Source organism: Metopolophium dirhodum, chromosome 2 (assembly GCF_019925205.1).
Source record: "Metopolophium dirhodum isolate CAU chromosome 2, ASM1992520v1, whole genome shotgun sequence".
NCBI classification, from domain to species: Eukaryota; Metazoa; Arthropoda; class Insecta; order Hemiptera; family Aphididae; genus Metopolophium; species Metopolophium dirhodum.
In genome coordinates this window covers 20,868,894-20,892,306 of record NC_083561.1, presented here as the reverse complement: position 1 = coordinate 20,892,306, position 23,413 = coordinate 20,868,894, and the positions used below count along the sequence as shown (strand labels likewise).

General features: G+C 32.0%; 2 protein-coding genes across 3 annotated transcripts in view; one reads left to right on the top strand and one right to left on the bottom strand.

Moving 5' to 3' along the window:
* LOC132938346 (amyloid-beta-like protein) overlaps positions 1–23,413 on the bottom strand; it is a 104,466-nt gene that overhangs the window by 3,781 nt on the left and 77,272 nt on the right. For both annotated transcript variants that reach the window (XM_061005129.1, XM_061005128.1), the window contains exons 2-7: positions 8,160–8,345; positions 7,313–7,439; positions 1,928–2,143; positions 617–1,338; positions 288–478; positions 43–203 (exon numbers count right to left, since the gene is read on the bottom strand). In XM_061005129.1, coding sequence (XP_060861112.1) covers positions 43–203; positions 288–478; positions 617–1,338; positions 1,928–2,143; positions 7,313–7,439; positions 8,160–8,345 — 1,603 coding nt within the window. The remainder of the gene's footprint in view (positions 1–42; positions 204–287; positions 479–616; positions 1,339–1,927; positions 2,144–7,312; positions 7,440–8,159; positions 8,346–23,413) is intronic.
* On the top strand, positions 14,651–17,040 carry LOC132939076 (uncharacterized). The gene is made up of 2 exons (XM_061006094.1): positions 14,651–16,299; positions 16,381–17,040. The coding sequence occupies exons 1-2, from the start codon at positions 15,009–15,011 to the stop codon at positions 16,533–16,535; spliced, it is 1,446 nt and encodes a 481-aa protein (XP_060862077.1). The 5' UTR covers positions 14,651–15,008; the 3' UTR covers positions 16,536–17,040.

Below are 23,413 nucleotides of genomic sequence, written 5' to 3'. Positions count from 1 at the left end.
AACAATAATCAATTGTTAATCCTCAATAAACTCTTAGCTAACCTTCTTGTGTTGTTGAGATTTCTTCTTTGTATTTATCCAGGATACTAGCTTCGGCATCTCGGGTCATGGCCAACAGCGATCCCGGGGTATCATCCTTGCTCCTGAGTGCTTGGATGTAGTCTGACATCAATTGTGAAATCTTGCGTGACAACGTTGGATATCTGTACAAAATGGCACAATTTAAGTTAAATATACATTTTTTTTTAAATGATTTGATACAATAATATTCCTCTAAGAGTGCGTACCTGTAAAGCATTTGCAGTGATTGGTTGACCATGTGATCAATGTCTACCAAATGTTCCAACGTCACTGATTTTTCACGTTCCGCCAATTCAATGCTAGATGCGAGCAAGTGTCGGTAATGTGCAATTGTGTGATGACGGTCCTTATGCAACGATCTGAGAAGTTTTTGAAGACATTTTTGTACTTTGTGTGTCTGAAAACAAGCATAAAAAGCATTAGTTGTATTGATAATTATTATAAACGATAATGATCAGTAATCTGTCCGATATAAACAACAACTGCATCTAAATAATAATATTACGTTTGATTAAATCAGGTACTTAATACTTACATTCGGAGGGTTTTCGTTGAGAGCAAAAACGTAGCAGTTCATGGCTTCCTTCTTTCTATGATTAATATGGGCGTTCACTCTCTGTTGATGCATGGCAAACAGTTGGTGTTTTTCCGCCGAGCCTTCTTCTTCCAGGGACTGTACGGTCTGCTGGAATCGGAGCGTCATTCGTTGTTTGAACTCTTCGGCCATGTGTGGGTCCTTGGAACGCATTTCTTGGTACCGTTCTTCCAAATCAGACCAGTCTTTCATTACTTTGGTCACCTTCTCGCGGTGTAATTCCTCCAATCGGTTCAGAGCTTCTTTGTACAATTTATGCTCATCTCTGGGATCGAAATGTGTGAAATATGTGTCCGGGGTTGGCAAGTTCCTAATTGGACTGGATGGCGTGGTGTGAGAGCTTTCGGGAGTAGATGGTGGCGGAGGAGGCGGTGGTGGTACGGTTGTCGTGGTGGTAGTCGCTTTCCTCGTGGTCGTGGCCATCGTGGTAGTGGAGGTACTGGTGATTGGTGCTGCAGTCGTGGTCGATGTAGATGACATGCGAGATGGTGGCATGTCATCATAGTTATCATAATCATCATCGTCATCTTCTTCGTCATTTGTTTCGTCATCATCATCCTCATCGTCATCATCGTCGTCGATGTCTTCTTCTACGTCGAATTGATCTGAAGATAGAAGACTATCTGCAGCTACTGGTGCAGTTTTCTTCAATTGAATTTTATCTAAATTTACAGGAATCATAATTAAGTTAGTAAACAGTAATTAAGTTTGAATCATCTTTGATGGATAACAGTATTATAATAATTAATAATTATTTATTATAATTCTATAAGAACAGTTAACTAATTTTAGAATCGCCCTCAATACATTTCGCAGTTTCTATAAATCTTATTTAATAATATTACTCTCACAAAATTAATCGCAGTTTAATATTTACTGATGATTTTATAGTATATTTAAAAAATATACTTTTTTAAAAAACAACAGTTTTTAATTTTGAAAAATAATTTTACATAATATTATAAGTAGGTAATTAAACATAGTATAATATTGGTATTATTTTTAAGGCCATACAATTTTTTTTTTAAATTAGAGCTCGATAATTTTCATATTTGTTTTTATTTATAATAGGTACTAATATAATAAAATAGTCAATAAAATAACCAATATAAATAATATACCTATATTAATTAAACGCCCCGAAAAACTAAATTAATTTTATTAAAATGAGAGAATAAAATTAATAGTAATTTATGCAAATTATATTTTAAACTATATTTCATACAACTATTTACGCGATAAAATTCTTACCTTTATATGGACAGCAAACAAACTCTACGCCGGAAAACAACGATATGCCACAAGGGAGCAACATTGCGAAACTTCTTAAGTTGTGGTCACGATCCTGACAAGCTTGACCCGCAGTTTGGTTCCAGCGATCAAAAGGCCAGCATTTGCTCTGATTATGCACGTGATCGAAGATGCAATTCTCGGGCACCAAGAGAGCATCACTTTGGAATTGTCCTTCTGTAAACGTACAAATTACATTAAATTTAGGTACCTAACTGTTTATTTACTCTTTTGGCATGTTTATAATTTCAGGATTAACGCAAATAATGAACAAATAAACAACCAACTTTGTACCCCTATAATAGAACATTGTAGAGAACATTTTCGACAAACATTTAGGGAATTCATGGATTCAATTTACCAAGGTGGCAAAGTTGTTCATTTAATAGCAGTGAGTCGTAGTTGGTAAAATCATTACACCTATAAGGATACAAATCTACAATTACATCAAAGTAATGTTATATTTACCGGTTTGGTTACATACCAATCAAGTTTTAAACAAATTAACGTTTAACAGTTTAATACGATTAATGTTTAATTAGGGGAAAATTATAAATAAATGGTTAAATATCTGAGTTAACCATAAATAAAATTAAAAATATACAACATGTCAAATCGTACTCATAAAAATGTGTGATATTTGATTTAATTAAAATGGTTTTATTGGCGTAAAATTAAAACATAATACACATAATGACATAATGTATCTTATGCCATTATATTATGTAGGTTTTTTTAAAATTATGAATGAAAAATACGTTTAATTTCAGTAAATATAAAAACAATTTTTTTTAACGCATGTGTCAACATTGAAAGGATGGGTCCAACCGATTCTGTTATAAACAAATAATTTATATGATGGGAGTATCGAATAGTAAAATCAATTTTGATGTTTAAAAAAAACATTTTAAATCTATAATGCAAAGACACAGCAAATTAAAATATTTAAATGGGTCCTACAAAAACTAGAGTATATATCTATGATAATGTTGAGTCATAGTATAGTATATATATGAATTGCTACAGAAAATTACAATAAATAAGTAGGTCACGTCTTATAAGTTATAAGTTGGAAACAGAATCCCTCGGGATACGTATTCCTCCATAGTCCCATTAAGAGGTTTAATTGACTTGAAGATAAAAAAAAAGGTTAATTATTACTATTAACCTTATTATTTTTATAAGTAAAAACTAATAAGCAATAATAATAATAATATGTTATCATGTCCCCGAGGACGATTAACGTCGTTAGCAGCCACCATCAAGTATTATAGGCGACCACATATTCAAATGATTATATTCTATAGTCTCGTAAGTAAAATACGATATCCATTCCAAATCTAGAACAGTGAATACTATTAAATTTGTCCACACAGAAGCTAAATAGTATCCATCGGAACAATTCGAATGATAAAATAGTATTTTTTGTAAAACAAATTTAAGATATAAAAGCCTTGCTCACATGGTACAGCACTGCAGCTGTATTCTACTATATAGACGACACGTCGAATGCTATGTTTTCTCTCTCATCGCGTTACCCAACATCTCTGATAAAAATTATTAAATGTAATCACTCGATAACTTGTTAACGTTTACACATATAATATCTAAAGAACGATTTTAGTATTTGTATATCTCTAATCGAGTGTTTTTGATGTGGAGCGTGCATGTCGAGAGAGAGAAAGGGATTGTATAATATAATAATTGAAATCTACAAAAAAAGTACTTCGGAGAAGTAAAAAAGGCTTTATGTGCGTAAGTTGAAGCGATTGGGTGAACAAATAGAATTCTCATGTTAATAAAGAAGTAAAATCAATCTCAAAATTCTGTGCCAAAAAGGCCACTGGTTGAAAAAGTAGAATTCGGAGCTTAGTAAAGAAATTAAATCAATACCCTAATTCTGTGCCGAAAAGGCACATTGTTGAAAAAGTTCCCGAATTTTGAGATTAATAAAGAAGTGAAATCAAACCAAAAATTCTGTGCCTCAACTTGAAAAAATATAAATTCACAAAAATTTAAAGATGTTCAACTGTACAAACATTGAAAAAAAAAATTAGCACAGAACGGCGCGAATTATAAGATTGTCAACAATCATTCGAGTCGGACAGATTAACTCGTAAACAAGTCGACAACTCCAATTTATGGCTGTTTTTATCATTAATATACGCCGTTCTGGTATGGCTTGTGGCCAGAGTGGCCGGAGTGTGGTCGGTGTGGCTAGAGTGATCGGGGTGGCCAGAGGGGCCGAGTGTGGCCACCCCGGCCGTCGTGCAGACCCGGGCTCCGGCGTGGGCGGCTTTTGCAATTACACAGCATAGCACGGTACGGCGGCTCCACGGAACGAAAAATGAGAATCATAAAACTGCAGTTTTTAGTTCTGTCTCTCTCGCACTCCACATATAACCAACGCGTGCGAGTGAGAGGTCCGAAACTTAATGTATAATAATTTCGCTATCGTAATTTGTGTGCTGTTTTTTCTCGGTGTTTATTACGCACAGAAAGGAGTCCCTAGCGAGACTCTTCGATATATGCCTTTCCTTGATATAACCATCTCCCCTCTAGATGTATCAGAAATGTATTTCAATAATTTTTATGTAATTCTGGTAAAATTTAAATTAATTTTTATGTAGTTTTAATTATAAAATCACATATCTATAGGTGCAATATTTTAAACTAAAATGTACATTATTTATTTAAACACAATTGTATACAAATTAGAAAAAAAAGTAAATATATTTTATTTAAAACTACGAAATCAGTAATTAAAAGTTTCAAAAAGAAGTTCAGAATTTTTTGAGCTATGGATTGAAATTTTGAAATTGTTTTTGTTATAGTTGTCGTCCACTTGAAACTTTTTAATTAGGAGATCTAAAGACTAAATTAGTTATGGAATAAGGCAATATTAATTTTGTTTTACACATATAGTTTGAGTACCTACCGACATTTTGTTTATGAACCAGGCTGCAGTTTCAGTATTTAATTTTATTGCACAACAACTTTTAACAAAATCAATTTATTTTTAATACTTTTGAAAAATATTATGTAGTAGATCTAATGAAAAGGTGCTGTAGAGTTATTAAATATTTGACAATTTGTGGTTATTATTTACTTATTAAACTTTAATCGTACACTTTGAGAAAAAAACTATTCAAAATAAAACACGGTTTTGCTTGTGATTTCACGTGTATTTTTCCAGGAAACTTAAAACTTTAGAAAAATCTAAAATGTATAATATTAGTGACTAGTAATTACGGCGTATTTAATACTTTATAATAATTGTTTGCACCGTACTGCGCCAATCTGTGATAAATAATTATAATAATATCTCTAGACTTAATTTGTAAAGAGCTTTCATAATTCCAAAATAAATCAGCAAAAAAAAAAAACAAAACCACATATTATTAGTGAGATACATAATAACATAGACGTGGCATTCTAAAAACGAGATAAATGATAAGACTTGTTCAGCACAGATGGTTGGGTAATAAAAATAATAAAATTAATATTAAAACGTTCGGTGGCTCATCTACTTCCCATGTTATAACGATTTGCGTGAGCCGAGTGCACAAAGATATCGGTGCCAGATTATAATTGTCTCGAGAGCGTTGTACGAGCCAGGCGATTGACGAGTTTTTAAGCCCTGGATAACCTCTTAAGAGTCTATTGTTTTTTAATTATAATTTCAACGATAGTGTAGGTGAGTAGAATATATAGACACCTATACTCTCTTTTACGCGAGTTCAAGCGTAAAAACGAGGAGATAATATCCGCTGCGTAAAATTCGAGGAAAATACTTTATGTTGTTATAAATTTGAATTTCGAATACTTAATGAAAATATCGTTCATCGTTTTTAAATACCTCGCATAAATATAAAAATACGTCAATACAGATATAGGTGTTAAATATTGAAAAAAATAAATACAATTAAGCTAATAGAACATAATAATAATATCATGTTGTTAGGAACAATAATTAATAATTTAAATTTAAAATTAGACAATTACACATTGTTTAATATTATTATTAAAACTGTACCCGGCATTTGTGAATTTTAGTTGATAATTTAGTTATTTTTTGTCTTAATTATCTATTTTGTGAAAAACTAAAGGATACGATTTCTCGTATCTATCACTGTCTGTTTCGGATAAAACTGCGACTGCAGGTATTATATTTAATAAATAAGAAAACCATAAATTATAATATTATAACAATATTATTATCGGAGTTTTATTGAAAAATGTATAACTGTACCAAATGTACTCAGTCCGATATGCACGTTGTTCGTTGTCTAACGTAAATACGTAATTCTGATGACAAAAACAATATTAACGATGTCGTTCATTTTACATTGTTCATATAATACCTATAATTATACATTATATTGTACTTACATAGGTTTTCATCGTAACCACACAAAACAATCAGTCATCCGCAGACTTCGGGTCGTGACGATCATTAAACGAAATATTAACAAACCCTGTTAAATCAATAGCCTGGGCTGAGGGCACTACTAGGTATAGTTATGTATATAATTCGTGGAAATCTAGACGAATTATTAATCGATTTATTTCTACAATATCCCAGAAAAAATTGTTTTACGTGGTTTTACTATCAAGATAATTGATTTTTGTATTTTTTTTCTTATCTCATTGTGTATATAGATAAGATAGGACCTTAAATTATATACTCAGATGTATATGAATTAAGGATAGGACGTATGTTATAGCAATAGTATATTGCAGGCCAGGTAATCTCACATAATTTTATTATATTTTTTTATCTTTGTTTAAATATCCAATATTTCTGCGTTCTGCAGAATTATATTGGATGATGGTAGAAATAAAAATAAAAGTGATAAGAACCGACAACTTTCCTGATAATTGGGATGTCATAATAAAATCAATTATTTTCGCTAATGCAATGGCGTATAGTAGTTTCCTTGCACGCATCCACTACCAATACATTACAAAACGTCTGCTTCGGGGTTTTTTTTTTTTTATTCAATTCAGGATTCAGAGCACAGAAAAGCTTTCGGAAAGGTACTGCCAATCAGTAAGCCCTCCAAAGTCCAAATACTCGGTGTAATTGTAAGTCAGGACAAGAAATGGTGGCGCGAGAGAGCTAATCAATCACGGGAATAAGGAACGAGAGCCATAAAAGACTGTAAATCGACGGACTCGGGGGGGGGGGGGGGGGGTATAGCGATGAGTGTGCAGCGAAGAGGGTGGACCAGTATTAAAGGGAGATTTACAGACGAGAGAAATTATGGTCAAACAAAAACGGCAGCAGTTTAATCTTGCGCCGGTTGAAGGGTTTGCGATAAATAAACCTTCGCGAACACTTACCGAGACATCTGTACGGTTTCACCCAGTCCGTGTGCTTGCATTTGTTGAATCCCATTTTACACCAGTTACCGATTTTTACGTAATGGCTGGATTCCACTATGTTGGTAATGTCGTTCTTGGGGTAAACCTATAACACGGTAAACGCACGCTTTTAGATCGTATTTTGTTACAATAGTAAAACTTTTTATGCTCAAATATATTTTATTACACCTATTATAATACGTTAGTGCTGGTGAAATAGCTCAGTATTAGGGCCTGGAACTTGATGCATCTGCATGTTTTTTTTTCTAACGCTTACTTTCGAGGCTCAGGTTTATAGAAATTCGACTTACCTATGCAGAATTCAATAGTACTAATTTAATTTTTTTTTTCAGTATTTCTTGTTTGAAAGGTAATTTTTTTTTTATCAATTTTGGTGTATTTTTTTGTATTTTTAACACTTTGTGGGTATATTTGCATTTTTTACAGTTTGATTAGTAAAACAAATAACAAACAAGAAAAAAAAACTGAAAAGAAAAAAGAATATTTATTTCAAACAAGATACCAAATCGTTCTTAGTGTTATATTTCTAATTTGAATAAATTGTTTATTTTTATGTCATTTTTAAAAATTATTTTTTCATCGTGTTGTTGCAATTCAACTATTTTTTTCAAATAAAATAAAAAATGTTAACGTAATTTTTTTTTAGATCATTTTTAAACATATTTAATATTTATTTCGTTTTATGCATTTGTTCAAGGTTTTTAGGTCATCAAGTTCCAGGCCCTACTCATTATTAACGTGATAATATAAGTGATTTTGTTTTAAAAATAACATAGATGGGTATAAATTAACGTGGTGTTCTCACTTTTTTACAGTAGTCCAAAATGTCCACTTTTTCCTTTAAGCATCCGACTTTGCGTTTCGTGTCGGACGTCCACCGACCGTTCTCCGACATGTACTGGCTATAGTATGGGGTATCTGATTTCGCATCGCAAAGCACAGCGACTTGAGGCTCGAAGTGCACTGGTGCCGGTCCATCAGCGCCTATGCCCTAAAATATAAACAAAAGGGTTGTAGTACATTATTTTCAAAAGTCAACGATTTATTTGACCAAAACGTCGTTTATTTCTTATTAACATATTATAGGTGAGTACATAGTAGGTACATACAATAATATTATCGATACCATATAATAATAATATACAATACATCGTAACATATATATTTTTTTTTTTTTTTTATTGGGTAACCCGCGGCAACATAGGCCATTGGGTGTGGGGAGGGCACTGTAGGTTTTTTTTTATATTGGGTAGGTTGGTACACGTGTGTATTGTGTTTGGCAGAATTTCTAATGGGGCACCCGTAGGTTTCTGCCGTGCCCCGGGGTGGGGGGATGGCGGCACTTGTTCTCCGGACACCGTGATTTGCACGGAGAAAAATGCCGCCCAGTGATCGAGGATCGAACTCGGACCGGCTGTGCCGAATCCGTTAGACCGCTCGGCCACCTCGTCCCCCCGTAACCTATATATTTATATATTATTTATAGACAATATTTATCACTTGTTACTTTCATTATATTATCTGATTCTTACACCTATTACAATTTAAATACTACTACAATTTAAATTAATAAAGCCATTTTGTGTAAAATTTAAAAATTATAAAAAAAATTTAATATATTATTGGAAGTGCGTCAAATCGAAGACGGTAAAGTAGATTCTAGCACGCAGAGAAAACCAATAAGCTGTAAACCTATTATAATACTCAAGTCATATTAAATTGATAGAATAATAATAAAAAAAAGAACACGAAATTATATTATGTCTGATACCCAATCCGTCATAACGAGTTCAAGACGTGTTGACAGCTAATAAAATTTACTCGGTTTTAGCGTAACTTAAAAGTATAAAAAGTATAAAAGTATAACAAATTACTCAACGTAAACGAAACGTGGATGTAAAATATATTATACATATTATTATTATCGGCGAACGGCGACGACGCATGTTTACCTTCACTGTGGCGTGAACGCATATTATACTAGGCAGGTATACAATATGTGTTGTACCGTTGTCTTTTGGGTATCTTTGGTTTCAAATGTTATAATTCATAAGCGTCTCTCTTGTGTGGGTGGCGCATTCGGATGACGAGCACGCGAAAGACGTCCGGAAGATGGTTTAAAACGACATCAGCAGGAGGGATGAATATTGTGTGCGTGATGATTGGAGGGGTGCTGGTGCGGGGTGTAATATGACGCACTCGGTGAGCTTAAACTGTCAACGGCCGACAGAGATGCGGCAGTGAGTGTGTGTGAAATATTATAACGAAATGGCAGACGACAGGCGTAAGATGCGACCACGGGAAAAGGTACGACGACGACGAGACTATACATGCGTGGTTTGACGTACACGGCGTGCAGCTATGGAAGATTTGAAATATTATTGCGAAATGGCACACGACAAGCGAAATACGCCTAAAATCGAAAACCTTGGGATGGACGGTGGTTAGTGGTGTCGTGGCGAGGGAACCGATACATATGTAGCTAGGTAACTGTTTCACGATCCGATTTGTACATGACTATATATATTGACTATAATATCACAGATTATATAATCTGTGATAATAGTATAATATACTAATATGTAGGTTTATATATTGTTGGTTAAAATTGATCCCCAAGTTCAGCGTACATACCGAGAACAGTGTTGGCGCCATAGTAGGAGGGATGGTGGGATGATAGGAGGTTCGGTGGGAAGAAGGGTGGGAGGGGAAATGGTGGTTGACCTCTATCAACAATTATTGGCGTCAAGTATGCTATTATTCTATTTTTTACTAGTATTATAAATCACCTCCAAATGTTAATAGCCGATTCTGCGTATGTATGTATACGTGTTACAGTTACCTACACCGAGTAGATAACCGTGATATGTACCTACCAATACTCAAATTTGTAGAATAATATTATACTTATTATTATGATATCTATTGTGTTCGATGTATATCGTCGCACGATCACGAGTACGAGTGTTTAGATTTATATTACCTGCCGTTTACATTATAATACCTATATAATGGTACACGTTGCATGCGTATTGTCAATAATTTATTATAAAGTCGATTGTATTAGATGCGAATGGATTTGTTAATCAATGCTTTAGTATAATAATTTATAAGTTTTTCACATGTATCCGTTTCAAAAAAAAAAAAATGATTGCGACAATACCTATTATCGGAGACGACCAAAATAATAATAAACAATCGCACATTTAACGTGGCGTCAAACCTAAGCTACTGTTATTAAATCGATAGTTGAAATGATTACTTTGCCCTCGATTAACAACAATACGGGCTATATATTTGCAGCAGTATGTAGTATGCATACATATAGTATGTTAAGTCCTCAGGAAATATAATAATAATTAATATGTGTAGATTTTGCGTTTCAAAAATACCAATAGGTACTCGTCTGGTCAGGAACAAACGCACAAACGCTATTAGGTACTTACTACTATTTATTACTTATTATTGTTTTCTATGAGTATAATAATAGAGTATAGGTACATTGTGTATTTTTTAGATTTAACTAAACACACGTGATAATAGCTAACATATTGTAGTATAAGAAAATTAAAACCCATGTATACCACGATAACACTCCTAAAAAATTGTATTTACCTATCTAGTTTTAAATCTTTAATATTTTTACAGCTGAAGATAAAACGCTCGTAGATTTTCATTCCATACATAATGATACATATATCAAAATACAATACAATTGAGATGGGCATAACAATGTTTTGCATTCATTATTGCATCAGTAAATGCATTTATATTGTAGGCACGTGTTAAATGTTAATTATAAACCTAAAAAAAAAAAAAACCAACAACTGTACAGTTATATAACCTGTGTACAGGAGAAGGAAGCTGAATGAAAGAATGACTATAATATCGACCGACATCTCTAATTTCAAATACCTCTAACACCAGCTATAATTAGAGTGGTATATTTTTATATATCGTGTTACCACGACAACAGACCTAGTCAATGAACGCATTAAAAAACCGTGTCGATGAAAAATACTGCTTATAATATAGTTAAAATAAAATCTAATCAACATTTTGGGTCACAGAGTTCACAAGTTTGCGCACAGGGGTCGTTTGCATAATATTAGATTTGACATTACATATTTCTACGTGCGGAAAATAATATCACTTAGAGCTTATGAAAGATAGATACACATTTTAATTATTAGTCGATGAATCACAATTAATTATAACATGTTTACTGACCATATTAATTGTTAGAGACACCCGTTCTTTTTTTAATTCCAAGGCTAGACGGCTAATGTATATTTTGTCTTATTCATATTATTATTATATTCGTGACAATAATTTAAGCAAATGATTTTCCTATAACAACGATATAATAGGATACCCCTTTGTGTCGTGTACGTGACCGTTGCATTCAATAAAATATAATAACATAAGGTGTACGTACCGATCACATAACTATACACAAACGTGATGCTTTATGACATTATTAAGTATGTATGGGTTTATGCCACAGGCTTGAGATCTCGTGGTGAATATCAATATTCGGTTAAATTGTATACGATTGTATGATATTATATACTCACTAGGAATATTAATATTAATTACCGATTTGGTGTCATTTTTAAACTTGTTATCGATGGATTAGAATAAGACTATGAGTCGCTTTCACGAAAAGTGGCGGGGCCGACTGCAGCACTTCCAGTGGTTGATTCGCCCGTAAACAGGGGTTCTCATTATTACGTAAACTGCGCGTTGCTACGAGACGGATTTATTTATTTAATATTAAAAAAACGATTTAGTTTGCCGCAATTTTATTTTATTCCAATTCTACCAACAAACACGATAATAAACATGACAATAACGATCTTACCTATTCAAAAAGCCAGCGAAATATGTCAATCGTTTTAATAACCCCTTACGCATTTTAACCACTGGAAGCTCTACAGTCACCCGCCCTTTTCGCGATAGCGGCTATATAGGCGTATTTATATTCACAATATTATATTAATTTATAATAACTCCATAATACGCTATTGTCATTTTATTTAATATGATTTCTCCACGAGAAGCGTGGATCCAAAATGGTTATCGTTGCAGAGTTCTAGAATTCGAATTCATTTTATGGGGTTTATTCGCTGCAGAAACGGTCAGTTTACAACTTTTCAGCAGGAGGATTCCACTCTATAATACACCTGGACCACCTCTCGTGTTATACTAACTCGCCGGCTTTAATTGAAAGGCCCTTTGCATTGTCTCATTATATACGTGTGCAGTAGACATTACAATAATATTATAACTATACGGCGGACGGCGGCGGCGTCGATTCGCGCACAGACGTCTCGTCATACCGTTTTCGGATTTAATCGGTAGCGATAACCCCTAAAGTGCAGAGGGGACGAGGGGCTGCAGGTTAAAGATATAGCTGCCATCGTCGTCCCTCGTGTTTCCGTGTCGTTAAATGAGTAGCCCTCGCGATATCATATTATTGTGCCGGCAAACGATCAATGAGCACGCGAAGACACTATAGCAATAATAATAATAATAAAATATAAACTGCTGTGCACAAGACGGCGGGTAATAACAATTATTTTTTGAACTAGAATTCTCATCGCGACGAGATTCCACCTAGGTAGGTAGGTATGTGTGTGTGTGTGTTATGGTGCGTGGAAGGCTATAATATAATAGCCGAGCCCATAGAGGTCATGTATTGGTTTTCAAAGTATGATGATGTATAACCTTAGTATATATCAGCGTATTATATTATACACATCGTCATGTCTCTCGCACCACACAAACACCATGGTAGGTGTGGTTGAAAATCCCACCATGTTATATAACGGTATATAATATTATATTGTTCACATATTGCACAAGACACACTGCACAATGTGAAAACGATGATCATATTATGTGAACAACAAACACTGGTTAATTAGTGATTTGTGTAGGTATAGCCTATGGTGTGATATATGTATTTTATTATTATCTATATAGATAGGTATATTGCAGTCGATATACACTCTCCATAGTTCATAGTTGGGATTTCGAGTATATTACACACAGTATAGCGTACGCAGGATTTTAGTTCGGTTAGGGTTTTACTTAAGTAAATAATTTACATTATTTTTTGCTAAACGGTTTTTATATAATTGGTTATAACAAATTATATACTTAGTTAGTATGAAATTTAGTCTACATTTAGAACACTTGAGTGTTTAACCTGGACACCTGGTCATCTATAGTGATCCTGGTAGTCTTCGGGTCGTAATAAACGTGGTCACAATCGATGGACGATGATACATGATGATACACCATATGACGATTATGGCAGATGTTTAGCAATGTTCTAAATCAGCAAAAAAATAAAAAAATTGAAACTATGATTCTTGACGTCTTTGTCATGTTTAGCAATTTATTTTATATCTATTAAAAATGACCAACAATTGATCGACTTTGTGTATTGAAATGGCGGTAAATAAGATTTTTTGTAAGAGGGAGATATTTCAGGGGGAGGGGGGGTCAGAACCTTAGAACCCTACCCTTACCCTACCTGTACACCACTGGTATTACAGATGAAAGTTTGATTTTTATATTTGGTTCGTTAAACTATGATTGATAGTTACACCTATTGCAAACTTGTGTCCAGAGAGTGTCAATTTGTACTATACCACCACAAAAGCTCTGGTGGGCCAAAAGTCGACCGTGACGTTTTAAGATAAGTCGGGATAATAGTAAAACTACTATATTGTATCAAAATATTTTTTTATTCTTAGATCTTAATCGTTTTGTTAAAATTATCTAAATCAATGATTATCATTAATTATATTGCATTGTCTCAATAATAATTATAACGATGGTTATGTCTACAAAAAAAAGGTTTAAACCAAGACGCAATTTATTTTTACTCGAAAATCCGTAAGAACATGGTTTATTCAAGTGACTGACGCTTATAAGTGAGCATATTACTTTGCTCATAAAGTCACGGTGTGAGGTATGGCTGTATATGAATGTTTGTTCTCAGAAAATTGTTTTATTTATAATTTTAGTGACAAAAAAAACACAATAAATAACATTTTTCGTCCCTCTTTCTTGATCTATGTCATTATAATTATATAGCTCATTCGGACCACTCATATTCTCTCAGCTCTATAATTTTGTCATTTATTTCACATAGTACTCTACTATTCTATACAGTTATTAATGCATGTTGTACCTATTATCGACTTACACTATATCTATCCTATTACTTTATATATTGTTTTTGCAAAAAATTACCTTTGCGTTTGCCTAATTATTGGAATACGGACATCCGGCCGAATCCAAACGGCCGACGGCTATATAGGCCGACAGTCAGATAGCCGAAACTATTTTAGCCGACAAGGTCAAAAGGCCGACACTACGAAAAGCCGACACTAAAATAAATTAAGTATAAGCTATACATTTTCAATTCGATAACGTAGTGTTGTCTTTTGTTGTAATAATGTTATCGATAACTTATCGAAATTTAACGATACCTAATACCTATAGCCTGTAATCTACAGTGGGTATTGCTATTGCATGTTCATAAATACTGTTTCAGTTGATTCGTAACCACGCCGCGTCTTTGCATTCATTTTTGTGTCGTTGTTTAATTTAATTTATGTATTTGCATTAAATAATTATGGAATATAAAATTGAAATTTTTGGTACAAAATTATTAATTGACAATTTTATCATGATTAAAAACAAAAACCGTAACAATAAATATTATTGGGAATGTGAAAAGAGGAAACATACTAAACGGCATAATAGTAATAATGAATATTGTAATGCAAGAGCAGTAACAATTCTTGTTGATGGTAATCATATTGTTAAAGATAATTCTTTTTTAAATCACAACCATGGGCCTGACCCATGCCGATTGTTGGTAAAGAAAAACATAAAATATATTGTTTCAAAAGCTCTGTCTTCGAGAGATAAACCTTCGCAAATAATACAGGAAGCAACGAGTCGCATCCCCGTCAATTCTCAGCCATACATGCCATCAGTTGAAGCAACGCGAAAAATTATTTCACGGTGTAGAAAACATCAGAATCCACCAGAACCAACAAGTCTTTCACAAATAGATATTCCTCTTAACTTATGTAAGTCTTTTAATGGTCAAACATTTTTACTAAAAGAAAGTACTATTGAGAGTCACAAAATATATATTTTTTCTACTAAAGATGAAATATCAAAACTTGTCAATGCCAATTATTGGGTTATGGATGGTACATTTAAAACTGTGCCAAGTATATTTTTACAAATGTACACCATACATGCACCTGTTGGTGGAAATAATTCTAGAATTTTGCCATTAGTATATGTTTTAATGACCAGTAAACAACAATGTTGTTACGAACGTTTATTCGAAGACCTAATATCAATTTGTGATGATTTCGGTTTCGATGTTTCACCAAAATGTATTATAACAGATTTCGAAAAAGCTGCAATTAATGCAGCTAATAAAGTATTTCCAGAATGCCAACAAAAAGGGTGTTTTTTTCATTTAGGCCAAAATATTTGGCGAAAAATCCAGTCTAGTGGATTGGCTACTAAATATGGAGAAAATGAAGAATTTAGTTTACAACTTCGATGTATGTGGTCACTTGCATTTTTACACCCATCAGATATACCTAATGCTTTTGATCAATTGAAAGATTCATTACCCTATGACATTCAAAATTACTTTGAAGAAAATTACGTGCATGGAAAAGTACGAAGGAAATTTAGAAATGGAATAGTATCTCGATATGAGCCATTGTTTCCACCATCATTTTGGTCAATACATTTCAATCATGAAAACAATATTCCAAGGACACAAAACAAAGTCGAAGCATGGCACAAAAGATGGAAAGTATTAGTAGGAGCTGATCACGTTGGGGTGTATCGTATAATTGAGGAAATGAGAAAAGAGCAACAACACGTTGTGGGTAAGATAAGTTCACGAATAAAAATATTCTACTAATATTACAATAAAATATAATTTATTTATACATACATTTTGATTCCAGGGCAAATTCAAATTATTTTATCCGGACAAGCAAGGCCAAAACAAAGTTCAAAGTACGTAAAACGTCAAAACCAAATTCAAACTATTCTAAATGATAAAGAAAACAGAACAACCCTCGAGACAATAAGAGGTATTGCATACAATTTGCACTATTAATTTTTATTTATTAACATTTAACTATATAACATAATTATCAATTATAATTTTATAAACTATTAGTATTTTTTATTTTTTATGTATAAATATCAAATTTTTTAATTTTTAAAACATATTAGGAATATAAAATGTACTTATAATTATTAACAATACACTAAATTTTATTTTTAAGAATAAGTATCACCTATATATATATATCTGTGTGTGTGCATAATTTACCTATCTCAACATAAAATTACTTAATCGGCCATTTAATATGTCGGCCTAATGCGTGTCGGCCTATAAATTTGTCGGCCATTTAGTATGTCGGCCTATTGCGTGTCAGCCAAATGTCTGTCGACCAAATGTCTGTCGGCCGATTGTACCACACCCCTAATTATTACAAATTGAATTGTATGTGCATGTAACACCAACGTATTCTACGACTTTTCGAAACCATGATTTCATGTACAAAACAAACAAACGGGCAATGTCATAAAATAATATCGTAGGTTACAGCTGCATCGTATTCGTCGTTAATAAGAATAATTCGACATTTTGGGGGCAATCTTTACGCTATTAGGTACCAGAGGCTTTACGTTATACCTCTGCACCGTCACAGACTCGTTACACCGGTGTGGCGGCGCTAATGACAAAACAGTTTTGACCCATATATTATACTATTATTACCATGATCTGTCGTCTAATCTATACTCGAGCGAGCCGATTTGTGCCAACGTTCGATAATATTATAATACCACACTATACCACACACGAGTGCATAATACACACCAACACCACCACAAACGCTGAGGTGAATTTTCTTTCCATTAAGGAAATGTAATGATAACAGCTTAAGGGTTTCAACTTTCAAGTGGTGTTTTATTAAGAAAAAAAACCGAATACAATTTAATGAACTTTTTAGGAATATTACAATATTTTAAGAGTAAAAAATCGTTTCAATACGTTTTATAAAAGTAATTTACTGTAATTTAAGTTGTCTCTTATCCCGTTTAGAAATTTCAAATCTGTTCAAAAGCAGACATATTATTCTAACACTATTCAATTATCTCACAACTATATTATAATCTCGTGAACTAAAAGATCCAATATACCTATATTGTAACCTTTTTTAAATATAATATTTCAAAATATGTTCTCTTTTATTATTAAAAAAACACCAAGTTCGCATAACTGCTTAAAGGGTACTAAAAATACACCACCCCATATTATATATAGTAAATGCTTTTGAGTTTATTTTGGTTAAAACATTAACTTAGTTCGACCATTAATGTTTTGGCATACCCACTATACTATACCACTGTGTTGTATATTATATTTTATATTATTAATGCAAGGACATGTTGCTTGTTTGCAAAGCAGAACTTATTATCACTATTGTGCCCACTTAACGTAAATATAGGTATATAATATAATACATTATGTAACATTGTGATCCGTACTGCAGGATATACTTAATAACGATTGTCCTCAGGGTCAAAGGGGAGAGGAAAATTGGAGGACGCGTTTATTTAATCATTCGGAGCTTGGAGACTGCTGCAGGTTCTCTCGGAAAAAATAAATGTAAAAACCCTCTAAAACATTTTGCTTTAAGAGCAGTAACGCAATAGTACCTATGGTACATCTGAATGTACACAATAAATTATTATGTGGGAGGAACAAATACTTAACGATGAAGAGCATAGACACTGCGAATAAAATACGTGCGCATAACATATAGGTATAGGTACCTATTGGAAAATGTAAAAAATAATATATTTTACACCAAAAATCTGGTTTACTGCAAGCTTTCCGTCGGTCGGCATAATACGTGAACGCATCATGACGTATTATAGGCATCACGAAATAATTATTTCAAAAGCTCCTATTATATTATATACCACGGTATATTGGTATATAACGTGTATTGCGTTTATATTATATTATCGAGGAATATACGGAGAGGAGGAATGCGTGCGTCGCGCGGTTTTGGTGAAGACTTTGCGGCTTAATAAAAACGCATTGCCGAATTCGATCGTTTACATTTCCTTTGGCCACTGCGGCTTTCGCATCAAAGAAAAAAGGAATATATACGTAATAATATATAGGTAGGTACTATGGGCGAAATCATTATCGCGATGTGGAAAATTGAATTTCGAGTATTTGGTTACGGGAAAGAGCTCCCTATATATTATATACTCAGCGAAACTACATTATGCTATATATAATATATATATATATATTAATATATATTATTTGAAAAAAAGAGGAAAAAAGGAAGAGCTCTTCTTAGTCACTTTCATCGTCATCTGTGCGCGCGCGTGTCAATATAATAATATACGTACCTATATACACACTATGTGCAGTATGGATTTCAAAGCAGATAACGATCCGAAACATTAACTTTATACATTTTGTATACACGACGGATGCAAAGTTTCAACGTATAACGATCTTCGTAATTTGTTTATAGTTTTTTTTATAGCCTGTTTTTATTTAAAATAATATTTTAATCAGTCTTGTGGTGCTTCACAGCAGTGTGGGGGGTAATTTTAAAACATTACATTTTCGTAAATAATTTAGCAGGGTTGTAATAGGACGGCGTTTAGTTATGTGTTAAAATAGCATCGTAAAAATTGAATTATTAACAAACGATCTCTCGAATAACGCATTAAGTATTTTAGCAACAGTCATTAATGGGTCATGAATATTTAAACCAACCAAAATATAATGGAAGTGCGTAATAATTACTATATTATATCTTTACGGATGAGAGACGACTTGTGCGGCGTTTTATCAAATATTATAACACGACGATGACGTGTGTTCCACCCCGCGGTTGACAGTAAACAAAACTATAACGATTTAAATATTATAATTGATATTATTATACGCGGGCATTGTCTTACATGGCGTAATTAAATGCGGTATAATATGTTGCATATTCTACTTTTGTGTGTTTGTGAAAATTCATAGTTATTCATAGTAAAGAGACAAAAGCATAGGTATAATTATAATATGCGTGTGAGAAAAATATTGTCGATTAACGAGAAGGGGAGATAAGTCCAATAACCAATATATTTTTTTTTACACCGAGTTATCCATTCAAAAGTTTTTTAGTACAGAGAGATTTAATGAAAAAAGTTTGTATTTATAATGAATTGCTCAACTTATAAATATTGTAACATAACATAATATAGTATCTTCATAATTAACAATCTGGATAGGAACTCACAAAGTTCACAACCAGAAATTAAGATATCTAATTAAAATTAGTGGATTTAACAATTTTCCTCTTCTATGGTAAATTGAATATGTCACTATTCCATACAAAAAAAAAAAATCACTTCTGTCCAATAAAATATTTAGGCGTAAGAATGTTTCCTCAATATTTTGTTTTTAGGTACTTATTTATTCTTTTCCATAAGAATTGCAATTTTAAAATATCCCTATTTAAATGTATTATATACCATTTATTTTTAACAAATAAGAATTTAAGTTATCATGTTTCTAATTAATTATAACACACAAAAACGATGAAATGCCATACATTAGTTATAATAACTGTAGATTTTTAATGCAACAACTTCTCATAGTTGGATAGATTCTGTAGGTACGTTTTTTTTCTATATTTCATTCTTGCAAAGTCATCAATGATACCTTAATAATATAATTATGAATAGTATAAAATATAATATTTTTATCAAAAAAATACATTTAATAAAATAAATATTATAAAAATTAAATTAAAAATTTATCTTTTATTGATTTTTTATATGAAACAGTCTCATAAATCCTCCACTGATAAAGGGTGACAGATGACTAGTGGTTGGGAACTCGCGGTCTCGCAGAGAACAGCTCAGAACGTTTTCACGAGGAATAATAATAATAATAATATCGCTTTACAGACGGATGTATTCACTGCTAATGAGTAAACAGAAATTATAATTACACACGGCATTTGTCATTTGGACCCTTTCCTCGTGTGCGATGACTTAACAAAGTTATGCACCACAGTCCACATAGTCACCGGGAAAAGTCTCCAGACATTGCGAGGGCTTTTGTGCGTGTCCTCGTGTATTTACATTCGATTAACAGTGTGTATGTAAACGTGGTTAAACCGTTTTCGCTTTATCGTTAAACCCTATGTTCGTATTGACGATCAAATCAGTAATCTCATCGCAACGGTCATGTTTGTGCAACGGAAAAAGTTCAATGGAAAAAATACATATCATGTGGCGAGGTATAGGCGAAATAAGTAAAAAGAGGAAAACCGCTGAACCGAAAGGGCAAGTGTGTATACAACAAGTCCTTATGATGGCGTTCGAAGAGGGGCGGTGTTTGTGTAAAAAAATAAAATAAAATAATATTTGCTGGATTGATGGGATAAGACGAAGCAGACGTTTCTGTCACGCGTAAACCGGCTTCTATTTATGTGTCAGTATCGTTGAAAATGGATGATTGTCAACTATTCATTAACTTTATTTATAAAGTAAACAATGTTATGGTATATAATATAATATTATATAAGACAATTTTCCTGATATATTATATAAAATTGAATTATTTTTTCGATATCCTTACAATATAATATTAAACCTCCTACTGCATAAATCTATTTATTTTCCAAAATAAACTGTCTCCTCGAGAATTTAGGTGATAACATTTACAGTCACACATCTGAAGGAGTAGGGACACTTTTATTCTGCTAAACGTTAATCTTTCATCTACTTTTTAAAACGCTACTGGAAAATTACTTTGATATATATAAAAAAAAATATATAACACTTTTAAAATATATATACGTATATTACGAGATATGTGCATACTTAAAATGAAAATTAATCAAAACTAGTACATACATTTTTTAATTAAAAATATCATACATGCAATTTATCAAACAGAAAAAAGTTCACTCGATTTTTATATTTTATATATTCTATACATACAATATTTTAAAATTTTTCCATTTATTCTGCATTTAAGCTAAAAAATAATACAGTGTTCTACGTGTGGATGAATATTGCGAGCACGTAAAATATAATGGGTCATATACAATGTTTTTGATATATTCTATAATAAGTTATAACAAAGTATTTTCATATGAGTAGAAGTATCTTTTATTTTCCCTATGTAGATTTTAATTTAAAATAAAAATGTATATAATATACATTCTTATAAGTTATGTTATAACTTATGATCACATTTGTATGTAATAAAAACCAGTACAAGTGTTCACAGCTTACTTATTTTCGTAATAATACATGAATGTATGTCAACAATAAAGAGTTGTGTTTTTTATACTTAATGTATTATTAAATTAATTTTGTTGTTAAACTATGTTAATAGTAGTTATCGTTTTAAATTAAAACCAGTTTGGTGAGTTTCAACAATTTAATGTTATCATAATAAAATATAATAACTATGTATTATAATATTGGACATATAGTTACATTAAACTACATTTTTAGTGTAGGATTTATTTTGTAGATTGAATTCTAAACAACATGAAACTCATTACTTTAAATAAAAATAGCTCAAACTGCTCAAAGATGTTTGTACAACAATATCTATAATAATACCCACGTACACTTATAACTCGTTGTTAAAATAGATGATAGGCATATAGTCATTAAGAATACCTACATAGTTTAATCAAGAAACTCAAAACACAAACAAAGTATAAATACATCTAAATGAAAAAAAAACATTTAAGTTTACACAAAGGATGGAATTAATTAATTATTGAACAACGTTGATGTTCTCCTACACAGTAATGTACCTATATTGCCTATACATAACGCCGTTTCACATTATTTGCTAAAAACGTTGGATTAAACAAGTAGACAGTGTTGGGAATAATTAATCTTGCTTCGTCCATTTAGACACAGAATATTGGTACTATTAGTGGTTACTATAGCAGTACATTTTAAAGATAAATGAAATAACTTAATTTATCACAAATTTAGTGGTCTTTAAAATACATACTATATATATATATATATATAAAAAAGTTTAATTTGGACGTTTAAGTCTTGCTATTTTGATTGAAACCATTTATTTATTGATCTATACACGATCCTTATAACTGAAGTAAAAATAGTAACTCTAATAAACAAAATAAACAACTTCTACTAGAAAGCTCGAACATTAAATGCTTATAAAAAAAAATTGTGCCAATGTATTTTTAATATTTTTCAACTGCTATTGTAACAATATATTAGGAGCCTTGCATTAAATTTTTACGCTTTTTTATAAAAAAATATACCCAACAAATAAAATTTTTTTGATATTTATGGAAAAAAAAACTAAAAAAATTGTATGGTGTATAGAAAATGCTAATATTAACATTTAGTAAAATTAATGTATCTACAGTTATTCGTTTTTGAATAACAATAAAAAAATAAAACCGTTACATGAGAAATCGAGTGAATATCCAATATTGTAAAAATATGAATTTCAAACGCATCAATAGATTCATCGTTTCACTCTGAATTTAAAATACGAATTTCATAGTTAAATTAGTTACATTGATTTACATACATTCGCTAACCAGAGCGTTGTGAAGGTTTGAAAGTTAAATCATTATATTATGTATAATGTATATAAAAAAAAACCCCGTCGTCTAACACGTGTGTTTTCATTTAATCCAGATTCACTTTTTTCGTTTCACAACGATTAAAGATATTAAAAAAAAAATTAACGAACAACAAAATGAGATACCATGCATTTATACGATACAATAATATATCATAATAATATAATACGGCGACGTGGTCATTTATTATTACAATACCTACACGTTTTATCGATTGTGCCATTTTTTATAATATCTATCCGCGGTCTGCAAGTTTAAATTTGTTATGCTTACTCGCCGTGGAAATGACAACCTTATCGAT

Coding starts and splice junctions, on each gene's coding strand:
- LOC132939076 (XM_061006094.1), top strand. CDS start 15,009: ATGGAATATAAAATTGAAATTTTTGGTACAAAATTATTAATTGACAAT. Junction 16,300..16,380: donor AGAGCAACAACACGTTGTGG/GTAAGATAAGTT, acceptor TTTTGATTCCAG/GGCAAATTCAAATTATTTTA.